The 17923-nt window shown below is 48.7% G+C and overlaps 1 protein-coding gene across 1 annotated transcript in view; it reads left to right on the forward strand.

Moving 5' to 3' along the window:
- NMT1 (N-myristoyltransferase 1) overlaps positions 1-17923 on the forward strand; it is a 48437-nt gene that overhangs the window by 22819 nt on the left and 7695 nt on the right. Inside the window, 6 exon segments of the mRNA XM_017876108.1 lie at positions 3036-3180; positions 10478-10596; positions 13011-13102; positions 13947-14063; positions 15186-15356; positions 16203-16311. Of these exon segments, the coding sequence (XP_017731597.1) occupies positions 3036-3180; positions 10478-10596; positions 13011-13102; positions 13947-14063; positions 15186-15356; positions 16203-16311 (753 nt within the window).

Here is a 17923-nt window from a genome sequence, read left to right on the forward strand (position 1 = left end):
ATATGACTTCAAGTAATTTTTTGCTATTTCAAATATAAAACCCACTATGGAAAAAATACCATTATTATTTAATACCATGTTGCACTTCATTTAAATTAGCTCCAAACCAACCATCACCATCCCTACAAGGTAGGTGGGGTCTTCCCTTTTTTTTTTTTTGAGATGGAGTCTTGCTCTGTCGCCCAGGCTGGAGTGCAGTGGCGCGATCTCGGCTCACTGCGAGCTCCGCCTCCTGGGTTCATGCCATTCTCCTGCCTCAGCCTCCCGAGTAGCTGGGACTACAGGCGCCCGCTGACACACCCGGCTAATTTTTTGTATTTTTAGTAGAGACGGGGTTTCACCGTGTTAGCCAGGATGGTCTCGATATCCTGACCTCTTGATCCGCCCGCCTCGGCCTCCCAAAGTGCTGGGATTACAGGCGTGAGCCACCGCGCCCGGCCTGGGTCTTCCCTTTTTATTTATTTAGTTTATTTTTGAGACTCTGTCGTTCAGGTTGGAGTGCAGCAGTACGAACATGGATGACCACAGCCTCAACCTCCTGGGCTCAAGCAGTCTTCCCACCTCAGCTTCCCAAGTAGCCAGGACTACAGGTGCACACCACAACACCCGGCTCATTTTTTGATTGTTTGTAGACACAGGGTCTCCCCACGTTGCCCAGGCTGATCTCTAACTCAGGCTCAAGAGATCTAGCTGCCATGGCCTCCTAAGTTGCTGAGATTACAGGAGTGAGCCACTATACATGGCCAATAATGTATTTAATAAACAGCAAGGGGAAGAAAATTAAAATGCCACCTCCCAGGACTAAGCAATATGAACATGTTAGTTTATATTGTTTCTTTCCTTTATAACCTAAGTGAAAAATAGAAAAGTAAATAAAAGTATTAGAAGAAAATGTATGTATTTTTATTAACCTAAGTCTGACATAGGACCCAGAAGCCATAAAACAGAAATTGACAAATATAAAACTTTGTAGAAGTCAAAAGATAAACAACAATCTGGGAAAATATTTGCAACATATGTATTAGTTTAAAATGATTGAATAGGCAGTTCAAAAAGAAAAAAATGTTTAATCAGTGAATGAGATGGTTAAAGTCATAATGGAAGAAATGACCATTAAAGCGATAATTTATTCTCTTAGATTGGTGTAGATTAAGGCTTGGTAAATTTTTTTTTTTTTAAATAGGGACAGTGGTCTCACTATATTGCCCAGACTGGCCTTGAACTCTTGGGCTTAAGCAGTCCTCCTGCCTCAGCCTCCCAAAGTCCTGGGATTACAGGTGTGAGCCACCATGCTCAACTGAGGCTTAGTAAATGTAATGGTGAGGGTCTGGAGCTACTCTCTTACACAGTTTGTTGGATTATTGATCTTTTTAGAGAGCAAATTGATGATAAATAATTTCAAAAGTGCATACCTTTTGACCCAGCAAGCCTCTTTCTTAGCTTCATCCTACAGAAATATATATCCCAGTGGGTAAAAATAGATGTATAAGAAAATTTATGCTGGGTGTGGTGGCCTATAATCCCAGCATTTTGGGAGGCTGAGGTGGGCAGATTGCTTGAGCCCAGGAGTTCGAGGCCAGCCTGGGCAACACATTGAGACCCCCATCTCAACAAAAAAACAAACAAAAAAAATTATCTGGGCCTGGTGGCACATGCCTATAGTCCCAGCTACTCAAGAAGCTGAAGTGGGAGGATCCCTTCAGCCCATGAGACAGACGTTGCAGTGAACCATGATTGTGCCGCTGCACTCCAGCCTGGGCGACAGAGTGAGACCCTGTCTCGAAAAGAAATTCACTGCAACATTCTTGTATTACTGAAGAACAAAATCACTAAAATGCCCATGAGTAGGGGGCTGGCTAAATATACTGTGGTCCATACATACAGTGGATACAGCAGATTTAGTTGGTAGAATGGGTTTTCATGTGTTTCCATCTGGAAAGGTCTCTAAGACATAGCTTTAAAGAGCAGTTTGTACGATAATATTATATGGTCCACTTTTAGTTTTTGAAAAGTGTGTATGTGCATTTGGAACTTGCATGCAAAAAAGTCTGGAATTATATTTGCCTATTCTCACCCTCCCAAGTGAAGACTGTTGATGACAAGCATTATATTTGGGGGATGGGATTATTGGGTGTTTACTTTCTATGTGTCTTACACATTTCTGCATTGTTTGAAATTTACATTGAGCATGTATTACTTTTGCCATCAAACAACATAAGACTAGTAAGGAGAGAAACCCTGCAGGCAGCACCCACCCATCATACAGCTCATTGTCAACCACTTTTTCTTCAGTTGTAATGACGTCTGGGATTAGGACAGAGGAACCAAAAACCCTTTCTTTGAGTTGTACCCCATAACTCTTTTTTTTTTTTTTTTTTGAGATGGAGTCTTGCTCTGTCACCCAGGCTGGAGTGCAGTGGCGCAATCTTGACTCACTGCAACATCTGCCTCCCGGGTTCAAACAATTCTCCTGTCTCAGCCTCCTGAGTAGCTGGGATTACAGGGACATGCCGCCATGCCTGGCTGATTTTTTGTATTTTAGTAGAGACAGGGTTTCACCGTGTTGCCAAGGCTGGTCTCGAACTACTGAGCTCAGGCAGTGCACCTCCCTCGGCCTCCCAAAGTGCTAAGATTACACCACTGCGCCCAGCACTCTTTTTTTTTTTTTTGAGATGGAGTCTAGCTTTGTCACCCAGGTTGGAGTGCAATGGCACCATCTCGGCTCACTGCATCCTCCACCTACCAGTTTGAAGTAATTCTTCTGCCTCAGCCTCCCCAAATCGCTGAGATTACAGATGCCTGCCACCATACCTGGCTAATTTTTGTATTTTCAGTAGAGACAAGGTTTCACCATGTTGGTTGGGTGGGTCTTGAACTCCTAACCTCAAGTGATCCACCTGCCTTGGCCTCCCAAAGTGCTAGGATTATAGGCATGAGCCGCTGCACCCAGCCCCCCTTAACTCTTGAACTTATAATTAATCAAAAGTCATACTAATATAATGCACCTTTTCTCTCCCCAACTTTGTCTTGTCCAGATGAACTCTTTGCCAGCAGAGAGGATCCAGGAAATACAGAAGGCCATTGAGCTGTTCTCAGTGGGTCAGGGACCTGCCAAAACCATGGAGGAGGCTAGCAAGCGAAGCTACCAGTTCTGGGATACGCAGCCTGTCCCCAAGCTGGGTATGTATATGCTTGCTTTCTTTACCAGGTCGGGGTGAGGGATCTGCCTCAGCTGTGCCTTCATGAGGGTTTCGTCCTGAATTATTGTAGGGAGGGCAGTAGAGTCCTGGAGTTCCTTGGTAGTTGTTTTCAGAGGGTGGTCTTTAAAAATGCAGCATAAAGACTATCATTCAGAGACCTTACCATTTTATAGCAGCGCACATTGAGAACAAATAATGATTCTTGCCAACAGCAGTGGCTCACACCTATAATCACAGCACTTTGGGAGACTGAGGTGGGAGGATTGTTTGAGCCCAAAAGTTCGAGACTAGCCTGGGCAACATACTGAGAACCTTGTTTCCACAAAAAAAAAAAAAAAAAAAAAAAAAAAAAAAAAAAAAATGCACCTGTAGTCCCAGCTACTCAGGAGGCTGAGGTGGGAAGATCGCTTGAACCTGGGAGGTCAAGGCAGCAGTGAGCTGAGATCAGCCTACATGACAGGAGTGAGACCCCCAACTCAAAAAATGAACAAACCAAAAAACCCCCCAAAAAACAGAACTGTTGGCACATGAAGAGTGGGAATGTCTGCCCAGAGGTCTTTTTTCCATTTAAGTTTATAGAGAGTTTGTCTTGTTTGTCTGGGCACATGTTTATTCCTGGAATGGGCAAAGTCCCCAGCCTCTTTGTCTCCTAGCCAATGCATGCTTACTAAATGCAAAGTGGTTTGAGATTTTGCTTAGCAGTGATGGTTCAACACTGGGAATACCATATATAGGTTTCATCAACACCCCTTAAAAAGCTATAATGAACTGCTAAAGGGGTGGAATAAGCAGATTGTCTAAAAGGATTCTAGAAGGGACTGGATCCTGTTAGACGTGCCTGCCAAGACTGAGCCAAGCCAACCTTGATGGCTAACTTCAGGACTCAGCTGACAAAGTTTCTGAAGTGGTTGTATCATGATTGTGGACCCATTGGTGGCCTAGTTCCTGTTTTCTTTGTGACTGGGAAAGTAAGTATGTTGAAAAAAAAACATGTTCCAACACCAAATGTAAATGACTTTCAGCTCGTCCACATTACTTCTTCTCTCCAGAAACACAATGAGACTTAACTAGTGTGTTCAGTGCAGAGCAGGAGGGTAGGGCAGGGCCAGGCAGGGTAGGGCCAAAGACTGGTGAGGGGAAGAAGGCAGCTGTGCCCAAGGAGATTTGTCTGCTGCAGAGGTTGGGAGCAGCTACTCCATGAGGCCTGCAGACCTGCAGGATGGGCATTGCCTAATTGCTAGTAGAAATGCAGTTTGTCAGGCCCCACCCCAAAGCTGCAGAATCAGAACTGCCAGAGGATTTCTGTCCATTTTGAAAGTTTGAGAAGCTCTGCTCTAGAGCGGATGCAGTTCTCAGAAGCTTGTTCACGACAGAAGCAAGCTGAGTAGGTGCATCCCCACAGGTGAGGGAGAGCAGGGCACTGCCCGGGTGGATAAGAGGGGTGCCGATTCCCCCATCACCTTGTGTGTTTGGCTGCCCCCATCGGCCAGGTCCCAGGCCCACTGGCTAAGCCCTCCAGCAAGGCTTTGGGCCACAGGGTGGGGTCCCAGTGACCAGGTTCTCGCTGAGGAGCAGGAACGATGTAGAGAGCCACACATCTCATCTCCGAATGAAATCCCTGATGAGGTGTTACATGGTGGCTGCCATATATCTTGGCTGTGTTTTCAGATGGCATTTTGGAGTTTTGGTTTGATTTTATTTTTCCTGAGGAATTTGCAAATGAGTAACCTTGCTACATTCTTCACAGATAGTGTCTCCTGGTAAAGAGGCAGATTGAGGCCAGGCTCAGTGGCTCATGCCTGTAATCCCAGCACTTTGGGAGGCTGAGGCGGGCGGATCACCTGAGGTCAGGAGTTTGAGACCAGCCTGGCCAACATGGTAAAACCTTGTCTCTACTAAAAATATAAAAACTAGCTGGGCGTGGTGGCACGGGCCTGCGATCCCAGCTACTCGAGAGTCTGAGGCCGGAGAATTGCTTGAACCTGGGGAGACGGAGGTGGCAGTGAGCTGAGATCGCACCACTACACTCCAGCCTAGGCAGCAGAGCAAGACTGCATCTCAAAAATAAATTAAAAAAAGAAAAGAAAAAGAAAAAAAGAGGCAGATTGGGATTAATTTGCTTCTGTTCCTCTTCAGCCCAGCAATACTTTGTTTTCCTCTCACCTGTAAATGTAGCAAGTGCTTCAGTTTAGTTCTCAGAAAGCTCAAGAGAAAACCACACAGTTGCTCATACAGGCCCTGACACTTTGAGGAAGGAGGAACAAGGTCTGGGTTTATTTCTTCTGACTTTGCCTCCTGTGCGGTGTGTGGTGTGGGACTCTGTGGAAGAGCGGTTGCCCTGAGCATCTGACTAGTCTGTCTTTGAGGTCCAGGGTCAGTCAAGCCCCAATTAGGTTCCTTTGTTTGTGTCAGCCTGTAGAAAGTGCCACCTTGGCAGGCGTGTTAGCCTGCATGGCTGAGGCATCACCCTAGTTCTGAGTTTTCTCAGGGGTGGTGTTACCTACAGCTTCTTGCCCTAATTTTTTTTCACGTAAATGGAGGACTAATGATTATAAATCTCATGCATTGTGTTTTTACAGCACTCCCCAGCTTCTTGGGAGAGTTTTAATTAGATGGTATTCCGCTAAAGAGACCTACAAGTCTCTCCCTCTCTCTTATTTATTTATTTATTTATTTATTTATTTATTTATTTATTTATGAGACAGAGTCTCTCTCACTCTGTCACCCAGGCTGGAGTGCAGTGGCGCGATCTCAGCTCACTGCAACCTCTGCCTCCCGGGTTCAAGCTATTCTCTGCCTCAGCCTCCCAAGTAGCTGGGATTATAGGCGCCCGCCACCACGCCTGGCTAATTTTTGTATTTTTAGTAGATATGGTGTTTCACCATCTTGGCCAGGCTGGTCTTGAATTCCTGACCTCGTGATCCACCTGCCTCAGCCTCCCAAAGTGCTAGGATTATAGGCGTGAGCCGCCGCACCCGGCCCTCTCTTTTATTTTCTTGAGACAGGATCTCGTTCTGCTGCCCAGGCTGGAGTGCAGTGGCATGATATGGCTCTCTACAGCCTTAATCTCCTGGGCTCAAGCAATCCTCCCACCTTAGCCTCCTGAGTAGCTGGGATTACAGGTGCCTGCCACCATGCCTGGATAATTTTTAAATTTTTTGTGGAGATAGGGTTTCACTATGTTGCCCAGGCTGGTCTCAAACTCTTAGGCTCAAGCTGTCCTCCTGTTTCAGCCTCCCAAAGTGCTGGGATTACAGGCGTGAGCCACTGCACCTGGATGAGACCTGCAATTCTTTAGAAGCTTAAAATTATCCTAGGTTTTTTATTTTAAGCTTGGAAAGGCCTTCTTAGGCCGGGTGTGATGGCTCAATGCCTGTAATCCCAGCACTTTGGGAGGCCAAAACAGGAGGATTGCTTGAGCCCAGCAGCTCAAGACCAGCCTGGACAACAGGGTAAGACCTCGTCTCTACAGAAAAATTTAAAAATTAGCCAGACAGGCCGGGCACGGTGGCTCAAGCCTGTAATCCCAGCACTTTGGGAGGCCGAGACGGGCGGATCACGAGGTCAGGAGATCGAGACCATCCTAGCTAACACGGTGAAATCCCGTCTACTAAAAAAAATACAAAAAACTAGCCGGGTGAGGTGGCGGGCACCTGTAGTCCCAGCTACTCGGGAGGCTAAGGCAGGAGAATGGCGTAAACCCGGGAGGCGGAGCTTGCAGAGGCTGAGATCCGGCCACTGCACTCCAGCCTGGGCGACAGAGCACGACTCCGTCTCAAAAAAAAAAAAAAAAAAAAAAAAAAATTAGCCAGATATGGTAGCACATGCATGTGGTCCCAGTTTCTCAGGAGGCTGAGGTGGGAGGATCGTTTGAGTCCTGGAGGTCGAGGCTGGAGTGAACCATGATTGTGCCACTGCCCTCCAGCCTGGGTGACTGAGCGAGTCCCTGTCTCAAAGATTAAAAAATAAATAAATAAAAAGGAAAGGCCGTAGCAGAACTGTTTTAGTCTGTATAACAACTGTAAGAGCCCTCAGATGAACTTTTGATCCCCCCCCTTCAGATCATGTCATTCTTTTTAAAGTCACCCCTTTCCCACTCATGTCAATGGAAGCAGTATCCTTTTCTGTCTTTGGTCAGTGGAATGCAGCGTGGCCACTCTGTTTTAAAAAGTAACTATCACAGGGGAGGATGTGCACTCACCTGGTTTCCATGGGTCCCAGAGGGAAGCTTCCCCTCTCTTTTCCCTCTCCCTGGTTTTTGTTTGGTTTAATGTTTTCATTAAAGCATCTCAGACATTCTCATTTCTCTGAAGTCCTTCACAATTGCATCGCATTGCTTAGTTTGGGGTCTTTGATGTTTGATGTCACAGAAAGAATTTTGGGGAAGAGTGTGCAGAAAGAAACCCATTGAAAGCTCAGGGTTTTCTTTAAACTTCCAGATTCTTTTAAAGCAAGTTCGAAGTGTCATCTTTAGTCATTTATTCGTTCATGTCGGCCTTGAGAGAATCGGCTGTATTCTTGCTGTGCTCTGCAGAGCAGCCTTCCACCCCTGCTCAGCAGGAGGTACTCAGAGGCCATTGTAAGGGAGAGGGCAGGCTGCTCCCCACAGAGCAGGACAAGCAGAGGCCATGATGCTGGCACCAGACCAAGGACAGCACAGGAGCCTTGGGCTGCTTCTTGGCATCAAGGGTACTCCACAGTGGGAGTCTAGTAAAAGTGGCTGCTCCCTTCTCAGTGTTTCCTGTAGCTCTACTTTTTCACACCCACCCTGCCCCACATAGTCCACCTGCAGCCTAACTGACTCCTAATTATCCTTGAAGTCTTGCCTTTACATATTTCCTCTGAGAGGTCTTTGCTGACACACACAGACACAGGTCCCGTAGCACCCTGTACTTCATCCTTACTGGCCCTTGCCATGCCGGGTGGGACGCGCCTCCTTGCTCGTCTCTTTGGTGTCCATGATGGTGAGGACCTGTGTCTGTTTCATTCGCCAGCCCCTGCCACAGAACTGGCACATTCTAGGATTCAGTGAACACTTGGTGAAGGAGTGAGGGAATGGAAGTGCCTATTGCGTGTAGGACCTCGTAGCCAGCCTAAATGAGAAGATTTAGCCTTGAGGTTATTTTAGTACAGTAGGGAAGACCATCAGTATTCTTGGCCATGGAAATAATTAAAGGGGAAAAAAGGTTCTGAAGTGTATAGGGAAAGGTATAAATTCAATACAAGTTGGGAAATCAGCACCTAGATAAGACTAGAGGGTCTGGCCCTCAGCTTTGTAGGCTCAAAAATGTTTAATATACATAGCTGTCAGTTGGAAGCAGATTGACTTAAATTCACAAGAGCTACTGTATGAATAATCAAATGGTGGGTTTTGGCTGGGTGTGGTGGCTCATGCTATAATCCCAGCATTTTGGGAGGCCAAGGCAGGAGGATCACTTGAGTCTAGGAGTTCGAGACCAGCCTGGGCAACAGTAAGACCTCATCTCCCCTCTATGAAAAGTAAAATTAGCCAGGCGTGGTGGCGCATGCCTGTAGTCCCAACCCCTCGAGAGGCTGAGATGGGAGGATCGTTTGGGCCTAGGAGGTTGAGGCTATAGTGAACCCAAGTTACGCCACTGCATTCCAGCCTGGGCAACAGCAAGACCCCGTCTCACCTGGTCATGAGCTTCCTGACTAGGGAAGAAAAATATGACCTCTCTCCCAAGCAAACCTGTTGGGAAGCCTGATTACCAATAGAGCAGGCTGCTTCCCTGCTGTGTCCCTGCACTTTCCAGATCCTGACCCTCAGCACGTGGATAATGACTCATTTATTTACTTTTTCCCCAGAAGATGGTATGTCTTGTGAGGACAGGGACTTGGTCCTTTTTCCTGCTGTACACTAGGGGCTGGCATGGTCACTGAGTCACTGGTGCATGGTTGGTGCTCAGTAATGTGTCTGATGAAGAGGGTGAGATGATCAGTGCTGGCGGTGGTGTCGTGCACTGTGGCCTTATGCAGCTCTTTCCACCACCCTTGCCCCACAGATTCATTCTGGGAAGGTCTAGAACTGCCTGTTACATGTTAGAATGAAATGTTTGGACTTTGGGAGGCCGAGGCGGGTGGATCACTTGAGGCCAGGGGTTTGAAACCAGCCTGGCCAACATGGTGAAACCTCATCTCTACTAAAAAAAAAAACCTCCAAAATTAGCCGGCGCGGTGGCGGGCACCTGCAATTCCAGCCACTCGGGAGGCTGAGGCAGGAGAATCTTTTGAACCGGGGAGGTAAAGGTTGCAGTGAGTCAAGATCGCACCGCTGCACTCCAACCTGGGCGATAGAATGAGGCTCTGTCTCAAAAAAAAAAAAAAAAAAAATTGGATCAAGAGTCTGAAAGTCAGTAAAAGCATGAATTGAGTGCCTAGTCTATACTGAGGCCTTTGCTAAGAACACTGTTACTGAGTTGGTCCCTTTTGAAGACGCCTGTTTTCCAAAATGCACTAAACATTGCATTCTTCCCAATGTAAACATGAGTGAGCCCACTGTAGAACCGAAATCATCCCAAGGGTGAAAATTCAGTGTGAATCTCTCAGCATTTATGAGTCCGATTGAGCTCGGATAGGAATGAGGGCTGTGTCTTTGGAGCAGTCCCGCAGAGGAGGGGCCTATGCTGCTCAGGGAGGGGATGTTGTGTCACGGTGACTTCCCGGCAGCACTGTGTAGACTTGGTGATTCAGCCCAAAGGCACTTGCAGGACTCTAAACACTGAGGGCCTGAGTTGGCAGGAGCAGTTAACTGGCTCACACTGCTGAAAGCCAAGGCTGGCAGGGCCACGATTGAGCCTGGCGCCTAGAAGCCATCATCTGGTTCAGAAATGGGCCCAGTACATTGTTGTTGCTGTTGACACAAAAGCAGCCTTGTTGTGACTCCTTACAAACCCATCCAGACTGATGGGCCTGGGCCAGGGCCCTGACAACACTCTTTACACCAACCAGGAGGCAGGAAGCCAAATTACTAAAGATAAGTGTTTGTCATTCAGTGACCCAAGGGAGATTTAAATGGATTTCCCAAACACGAACCACCTTGGATCCCAGTGATTGTCCTGAGGTTTTGCCATGAATTGGCCCTCAGTTAGGGGCTAAGGGTAGCTGGAAAGACGGTTTGCAGTTGCCAAGCACAGAATGTTCTTCAGATGGAGGGCTCCTAGGGACAAGAGGAATTTGCTCTGGTTGAGTTTTGAGCTGAGCCATTTACTGCCCTGAGGGGGCAAAGGGTGAGGCTCACAGCTATGTTCTTCTTTCAGGTGAAGTGGTGAACACCCATGGCCCCGTGGAACCTGACAAGGACAATATCCGCCAGGAGCCCTACACCCTGCCCCAGGGCTTCACCTGGGATGCCTTGGACCTGGGCGACCGCGGTGTGGTGAGTGGGCCCTCAGAAGGTTACACCTGCGGGTAGGAGCCACTTTCACAGTAAGCCCTGCAATCTCACCAAGACCACGTCTCCTCGAGCCCTAGAGAGCTGAGCCAAGGAGGTCTGAACAGACCCCCTTCTGTAACTTCCTGGGGTATGGCCAAGACTCCACATAAATAGCTCTTAGCTTTTCTGGCAGGTTGAAAGTTAACCTCTGTAGCTCTCCAACGTAGATACCTGTTTTTCATTTATTCTTTTTTGTTCATTCATTTATTTCCTTGTTTTCTTTCTAGTCTGTCTCCTGACTGGAGCAGCTGGGGCTGCTAAATGAGGCTCTGTCCTCCCCTTTCCACCCTGGCCACCCAGAGCCCCTTGTTTTGACCTGAGGGATTTATTTCCCTTGTAAAGAATGATGAAAATGTCGCCAGGCAAATCCCACCACTTTGAGAGGCCGAGACAGGTGGACCATGAGGTCAGAAGTTTGAGACCAGTCTGACCAACATAATAAAAGCCCGTCTCTACTAAAAATAAAAAAAATTAGCCAGGTGTGGTGGTGCACGCCTATAATCCCAGCTACTTGGGAGGCTGAGGCAGGAGAATCATGTGAACCTGGGAGGGGGAGGTTGCAGTGAACTGAGATCGCACCACTGCACTCCAGCCCAGGCGGCAGTGTGAGACTCTTTGTCTCAAAAAAAAAAAAAAAAAAAAAAAAAAAAAAAAATTTTGTGGCAATTTTTTTTTTGTTTTTTTTTGGAGACGGAGTCTCTCTCTGTTGCCTGGGCTGGAGTGGCAGTGGCATCATCTCAGCTCACTGCAGTCTCTGCCTCCTGGGTTCAAGCCATTCTCTTGCCTCAACCTTCCGAGTAGCTGGGATTACAGGTGAGTGCCACCATGCCCAGCTAATTTTTATATTTTTAGAAGAGGCGGTGTTTCACCATGTTGGCCAGGCTGGTTTCAAACTCCTGACCTCAGATGATCCTCCCGCCTCGGCCTCCCAAAATGCTGGGATTACAGGCATGAGCCACTGTGCCTGGCCTTTTATTTATTTTTTGTTTTTTGAGACAGTCTGGTTCTGTTGCCCACGCTGGAGTGCAGTGGCACGATCTTGGCTCACCCCAACCTCTGCCTGCCGGGTTCAAGCGATTCTCCTGCCTCAGCCTCCCGAGTAGCTGGGATTACAACCATCTGTCACGGTGCCTGGCTAATTTTTGTGTTTTTAGTAGAGACAGGGTTTCACTATGTTGACCAGTCTGGTCTCTAACTCTTGATCTCGTGATCTGCCCATCTGGGCCTCCCAAAGTGCTAGGATTACAGGCGTGAGCCACCGCGCCCAGCCTTTTTTTTTTTTTTTTTTTTTTTGAGGTGCAGTCTTGCTGTCTTTCAGGCTGGAGTGCAATGGTACCATCTCGGCTCATGCAACCTCCGCCTCCTGGGTTCAAGCAATTCTCCTGCCTCAGCCTCCGCAGTGGCTGGGATTACAGGCGTCTGCCACCACACCCAGCTCATTTTTTTATTTCTTAGTAGAGATGGGGTTTCATCTCATTGGCCAGGCTGGTCTTGAACTTCTGACCTCAGGTGATCTGCCCACCTCAGCCTCCCGAAGTGCTGGGTTTACAGGCTTGAGCCACCACACCCAGCCAACAGAATTTTTTAATACCAAAGTTAGGCCAGCAGATGGAGATAGCTGAGAAGGCAGAAAAAGGCCTTTGTGGCTAGGTGTGGCTCACACCTATAATCCCAACAATTTGGGAGTCTAAGGTGGGAAGATCGCTTGAGCCCAGGAGTTCAAAATCAATCAGCCTGGTCCATATAGTGAGACTGCCCCCCTACAAAAGAAAAAATAATAATAGTTAGCCTGGCATTGTAGTATGCACCAGTAGTCTCAGCTACCCAGGAGGCTAAAGTAGGAGGATCGCCTGAACCCAGGAGTTGGAGGCTGCAGTGAGCCATGATCACACCAATGCACTCCAGCCTGAGTAACAGAGTGAGACCATATCTCGAAAAGAAAGGAAAAAAAGGCCTTTGTTTGAGCCAGATGGTAAAAATCAGACAAGGTGGGAAATAGCAGTGACTCTCTGTGGAGTAATTTCTTGACTAGCTTTGAGAGTCATCCCTGCACAGCACTTCACAGAAGTCAAGACCAGTGGCTCTCCCTTGTTGATGGCGCAGAATGATGAAGTGGTTGGTTAGTTAGGTGGCATTCTCGGTCTGCCACTCTGCTACGTGATGGCTCCGTTTTCTACTCTAACTAGGGTGCTTGCTCCAAGAGTTCCTAACATGCCAGGGGGCAGAGGGATTTGTGAGACTCCACGTCATTTTTGGTGGTTTGCTTCATCCTTCTGAAAAGCCTAGAGCCCCGGGGTATTGGAGTTGGTCTCCTTCCTGGCAGAATACCTCCAAGTGAGCTGCTTATTTCTTTACAGCTGAAAGAACTATACACCCTCCTGAATGAGAACTATGTGGAAGATGATGACAACATGTTCCGGTTTGATTATTCCCCAGAGTTTCTTTTGTGGTAAGTTGTAAGGGCTTTCTTGAGGTTCTTGAGGGCAAGGTGTAGAGCAGAACCACCACAGGACACCAGAGTTTTCATCCCTGCCAGGGGCCAACCTTTGAATGGCAAATTAGTGTGTCATTTTTGAGTTCCTGCATCTGAAGGAGACTTGCTTTCACTGGCGCTTAGAATTGCAACCTTGTTTAAGACAATTGACAGGGTGAGGGAGACCTTCGTAGAGTTGGTACCCAGGGAAGAGGTATGCATTGTCTGGTGACTTTATGTAAGAAAGGAAGGCGCATGAGACCTACTAAGACTGAAAGAAAAGAAGGCACATTTTCTATCTAGTTCCTGAGCATGCTCAGTAGTATAGCCTTGCCCGGCTGAGCCATTCACCTGCCCAGGCCACGTTTAATATCCAGGAAGAGAGAGGCATGCGCCGAAATAGAGAGGGACTACCTGAAAGGGAAGGAAGAATTTATACCAGAAGGAGGGAGACGGGAGACCAGAGCTCCAGGGTTGCCACAATCAGCTCTCAACCATGGGACCCACCGTCCTCTGAACCAAAGATGCCAGTCCCTTGGTTCAAGCTGTCAAAATGAACACACAGAAATTGGATCAGGCATGAAATCCTCAGTATGATAACCTTGGGTTGGATGAGTAACTAGGCCCAGTGGGATGAGTAGCCAGAAATGGTGATGGCTCGATTCCGTGTGTCCAGGAGGGCTTGGCCCTAAAGAGAATTCAGCTATTAACCCCCAGGGAGGTGGTAGCACCAGGTCAAAACCAAATTTGGCTGTGGAACCCAAACAGCTTGTCCAGCCTGCCGGCAAGCAGCACAACAACCCCAGCCTCTCTTTTCCAGGGCTCTCCGGCCACCCGGCTGGCTCCCCCAGTGGCACTGCGGGGTTCGAGTGGTCTCAAGTCGGAAATTGGTTGGGTTCATTAGCGCCATCCCAGCAAACATCCATATCTATGACACGTAAGCACCAGCACCTACCTCCAACCCCCACAACACCGCCATCCTGCTTGGTCTGGGAGGGAGGAGAAAAAGGCTGAACAATGTGCCCCATGAAAGAAAGAGGGACAGTCTCAGGAAGGGAGGACGCCCAGCTGCTGGGACTGCAGATTCATCATAGGAACCCCCTGTTCTGCTCAGAGTCCCAGCTGGCTCCCTTGTTTGTGGCCCGGGTTGGAAGGAGCCCAGCCTGAGAGCTGGTGTGCCTGCTCAGCAGAGGCTTGTTTTTATTATTTTTTAAATTTTATAGAGGCAAGGTCTTGCTGTGTTGCCCACGCTGGTCTCAAACTCCTGAGCTCAAGTGATCCACTCACCTCTGTCTCCCAAGAGTGCTGGGATTATAGGCGTGAACCACCGTGCCTGGCCAGAGGCTTTTTTAGTCTCACTGTGTTGCCCAGGCTGGAGTGCAGTGGTGCAATCTTGGTTCACTGCAACCTCCACCTCCAGGATTCAAACAATTCTCCTGCCTCAGCCTTCCAAGTAGTTGGGATTACAGGCATGCACCACCATACCTGGCTAATCAGAGGCTCATTTTTGAATGCCTGTACCAGTCACACATGGAAGCACTTGAACAGCAGCAGAAATGAGCCAGAGCCAGTGTGACCCAGATTCAGATAGTCCTTGGGGCCTGTGATCTCTGCTCTTCATTTTCCCTGGAAGTGTCCAAACCATCTGCCTGCCACAGTCTTCAGGGCTTATCAGCTGTGTTATTGAGGGAATCAGAACCTTGAAACCCTAGAATTGCCTTGACCTGCCCCATGGGTTCCCTGTGCTGCTTCCCTGCATGCTAACAGTGGGATTCCCCAGCCGACTCCTAGGGATTCATCAGGGAGATGCTGGTGGTGCCTTCAAATAAAGGCGTTTGCTTGAGTCCCACCTTCCTTTGGAAATAGACTCTGTTGAAGTGAGGCAGGCTCCTGGCCTGGTGGAGCATGGTGGGGAGTCCCAGTACTGAGTACAGGTGGCAGCTAAAAGTACACCTGTGCTGCAGACCTGGTCCTTCCAGGTGTGGCTGCACGTGCTTGAGGGGATCACCATTCCCTTCCCTGTTAAAAACCTTGTCACCTGGATGTTTCCCCCTCTTAGAGAGAAGAAGATGGTGGAGATCAACTTCCTTTGTGTCCACAAGAAGCTGCGCTCCAAGAGGGTGGCTCCAGTCCTGATCCGCGAGATTACCAGGCGGGTTCACCTGGAGGGCATCTTCCAAGCTGTTTACACTGCCGGGGTGGTACTACCAAAGCCCGTTGGCACCTGCAGGTAAAACTGTCTTCCTGTAAGTCCTTTAAAATACTGGTGTCTGCACTCTAGTTGAGGAGCATGGGCCACTGTGAGTTACAGCTCCGCCTTTAGCATCCCACCTCTGGAGTATCTGGTAAGGCGGGCACCTGGTGCCTGCAGGAGCCAGATCGGGAGCGTGGAGAGGGCGGGAGGGTTGTAGGGATGGCAGACTGGCAAGTCTGTCCCTGCCTTGTCTGGAGGGCTCTTGGTGTCTGCTGGCTGCTGCTATTTGGAGATGGTGGGGGCGGTACTGGTGGTTTTGTTTGTTTTAGGGATGAGCTCAAATCTGGATTTTATGGGAAATGTCCTAAAATTTTAAATGGTTGGCTCAATTTGTTTTGAATATTGTGTGCACCAAATAGAGCAAGTCTGCTATGTGATCTAAGGGCAACCTCTGCCTTAGAAAGTTGTTTGAAACAATTGAATAATCTCTCCCTAGAGAACTTTAAAAGTAAAAACACCAGGTGTGAAGGCAGAAGAGGAGGAGGGAGGAGGGTGAGTGCCTCTGCCATCATCTTCTGGGCATGACTACAGCCCTTTTCCGTTGACTTGATTCTAGGAGTGAGGATTGTTCTCCCCAGACAACCGCTGTAGCAAAGGAATAGTTTTGGAAATTCAGCAAGAAAAATAGGGAGAAAGAAGATCTAGGAGGAGCTTTGTCAGCACTCACTGGGGGGAGGCTAGAGAGCAGGGTGACACCACTGGCTCCGGAGGCACCTGATGTGTCTCTCACGCCACCTGCTGGCCAGCTGGGGTCTCCCTGCCATTGTCCTTGTAATAGGGATTGGCCAGAACCCTGAGGACAGGACATTTGTGTCCCCACAGGTATTGGCATCGGTCCCTAAACCCACGGAAGCTGATTGAAGTGAAGTTCTCCCACCTGAGCAGAAATATGACCATGCAGCGCACCATGAAGCTCTACCGACTGCCAGAGGCCAGTGGTGCCCCGGGTGGTGGACAGAGAGAGGGCAAGGAGAGCCTGGCTGTCAGCAGGAGAGAAGGGCTCTGGGTGGAGAGGGGGCTTTCTCCTACCAAAGGCCAGTGGTGCCCCGGGTGATGGGCAGGGGGCAGAGAGAGGGCAAGGAGAGCCTGGCTGTCAGCAGGAGAGAAGTGCTCTGGGTGAAGAGAGGGCTTTCTCCTACCAGAAAAGTGAACCAGCCCATAGTCTTCAGATTTCCTGGACTTTCTATTTCTGTTATCTGCAGCAGGATTTTATTTTAGTTTAACTTTCTCAGTTCCTTTGAGCCTGTGCCTGGACTAGCTTCTCTGCCATCTGTTGAAAGGCTCAGAGAACACCTATTCCCTGTAATTTTAGCCTAAGTAAAGCTTAAATAGAATGATGAATCCACTTAGTGAACCTTCATACACATGGCAGTGTGTTCCAAAGCCCAGCGCAGATGCACTCGAGGGTCTGTGGCACCCCTCTGCCGGGCCAGGTGAGGGGTGACCTGAGCTTGTGAAGGAAGCCCTGATTTCTAATCCCAATTTCCCTACCCAGATTTGGCACTGAAGGACTGGGCAGCTTTAAAGTGAGCTGCTTTTCTATTCTGGGTCTCAGTTTTCCTAGTTTCCCAAAGAAACAAATGCTCCAACTGTGGCTGGCTTCAGGTAGGGATTCTTTTTTTTTTTTTTTTTTTTTGAGACAGGGTCTCACTCTGTTGCCCAGGCTGGAGTGCAGTGGCAGTCACAGCTCACTGCAGCCTTGACCTCCCAGACTCAAGTGATTCTCCCACCTCAGCCTCCCAAGTAGCTGGGACTACAGGCGTGCGCCACCATGCCCAGCTAATTTTTGTTTTTATAGAAACGGGGTTTTGCTGCTGGGCACAGTGGCTCACGCCTGTAATCCCAGCACTTTGGGAGGCTGAGGTGGGCAGATTACACGGTCAGGAGATCGAGACCATCTGGCTAACACGGTGAAAGCCCATCTCTAGTAAAAATACAAAAAATTAGCTGGTCATGGGATGGCGGGCGCCTGTAGTCCCAGCTACTCAGGAGGCTGAGGCAGGAGAATGGCATGAACCCAGGTGGTGGAGCTTGCAGTGAGCCGAGAACGCACCACTGCGCTCCAGCCTAGGCGACGGAGCAGGATTCCGTCTCAAAACAAAACAAAACAAAAAAAGAAACAGGGTTTTGCCATGTTGCCCAGGCTCATCTGAACTCCTGGGCTCAAGTGATCCACCCACCTCCAGCCTCTCAAAGTGCTGGGATTCCAGGCGTGAGCCACCTTGCCCATCCCAGTAGGGATTCTTAAAATCCCTTCTCAGGCCGGGCGGTGGCTCACGCCTGGAATCCCAGCACTTTGGGAGGCCAAGGCGGGCAGATCATGAGGTCAAGAGATTCACTGCCAACATGGTAAAACCCTGTCTCTACTAAAAACAAAAAGTAGCTGGGTGTGGTACGTGCCCGTAGTCCCAGCTACTTGGGAGGCTGAGGCAGGAGAATCACTTGAACCTGGGAGGCAGAGGTTGCAGTGAGCCGAGATCGCGCCACTGCACTCCAGCCTGGCGACGGAGCAAGACTCGGTCTCAAAAAAAAAACAAAAAAGA

The sequence above is a fragment of the Rhinopithecus bieti genome, unplaced genomic scaffold, assembly GCF_001698545.2.
Source record: "Rhinopithecus bieti isolate Rb0 unplaced genomic scaffold, ASM169854v2 scaffold_10088, whole genome shotgun sequence".
NCBI lineage: Eukaryota > Metazoa > Chordata > Mammalia > Primates > Cercopithecidae > Rhinopithecus > Rhinopithecus bieti.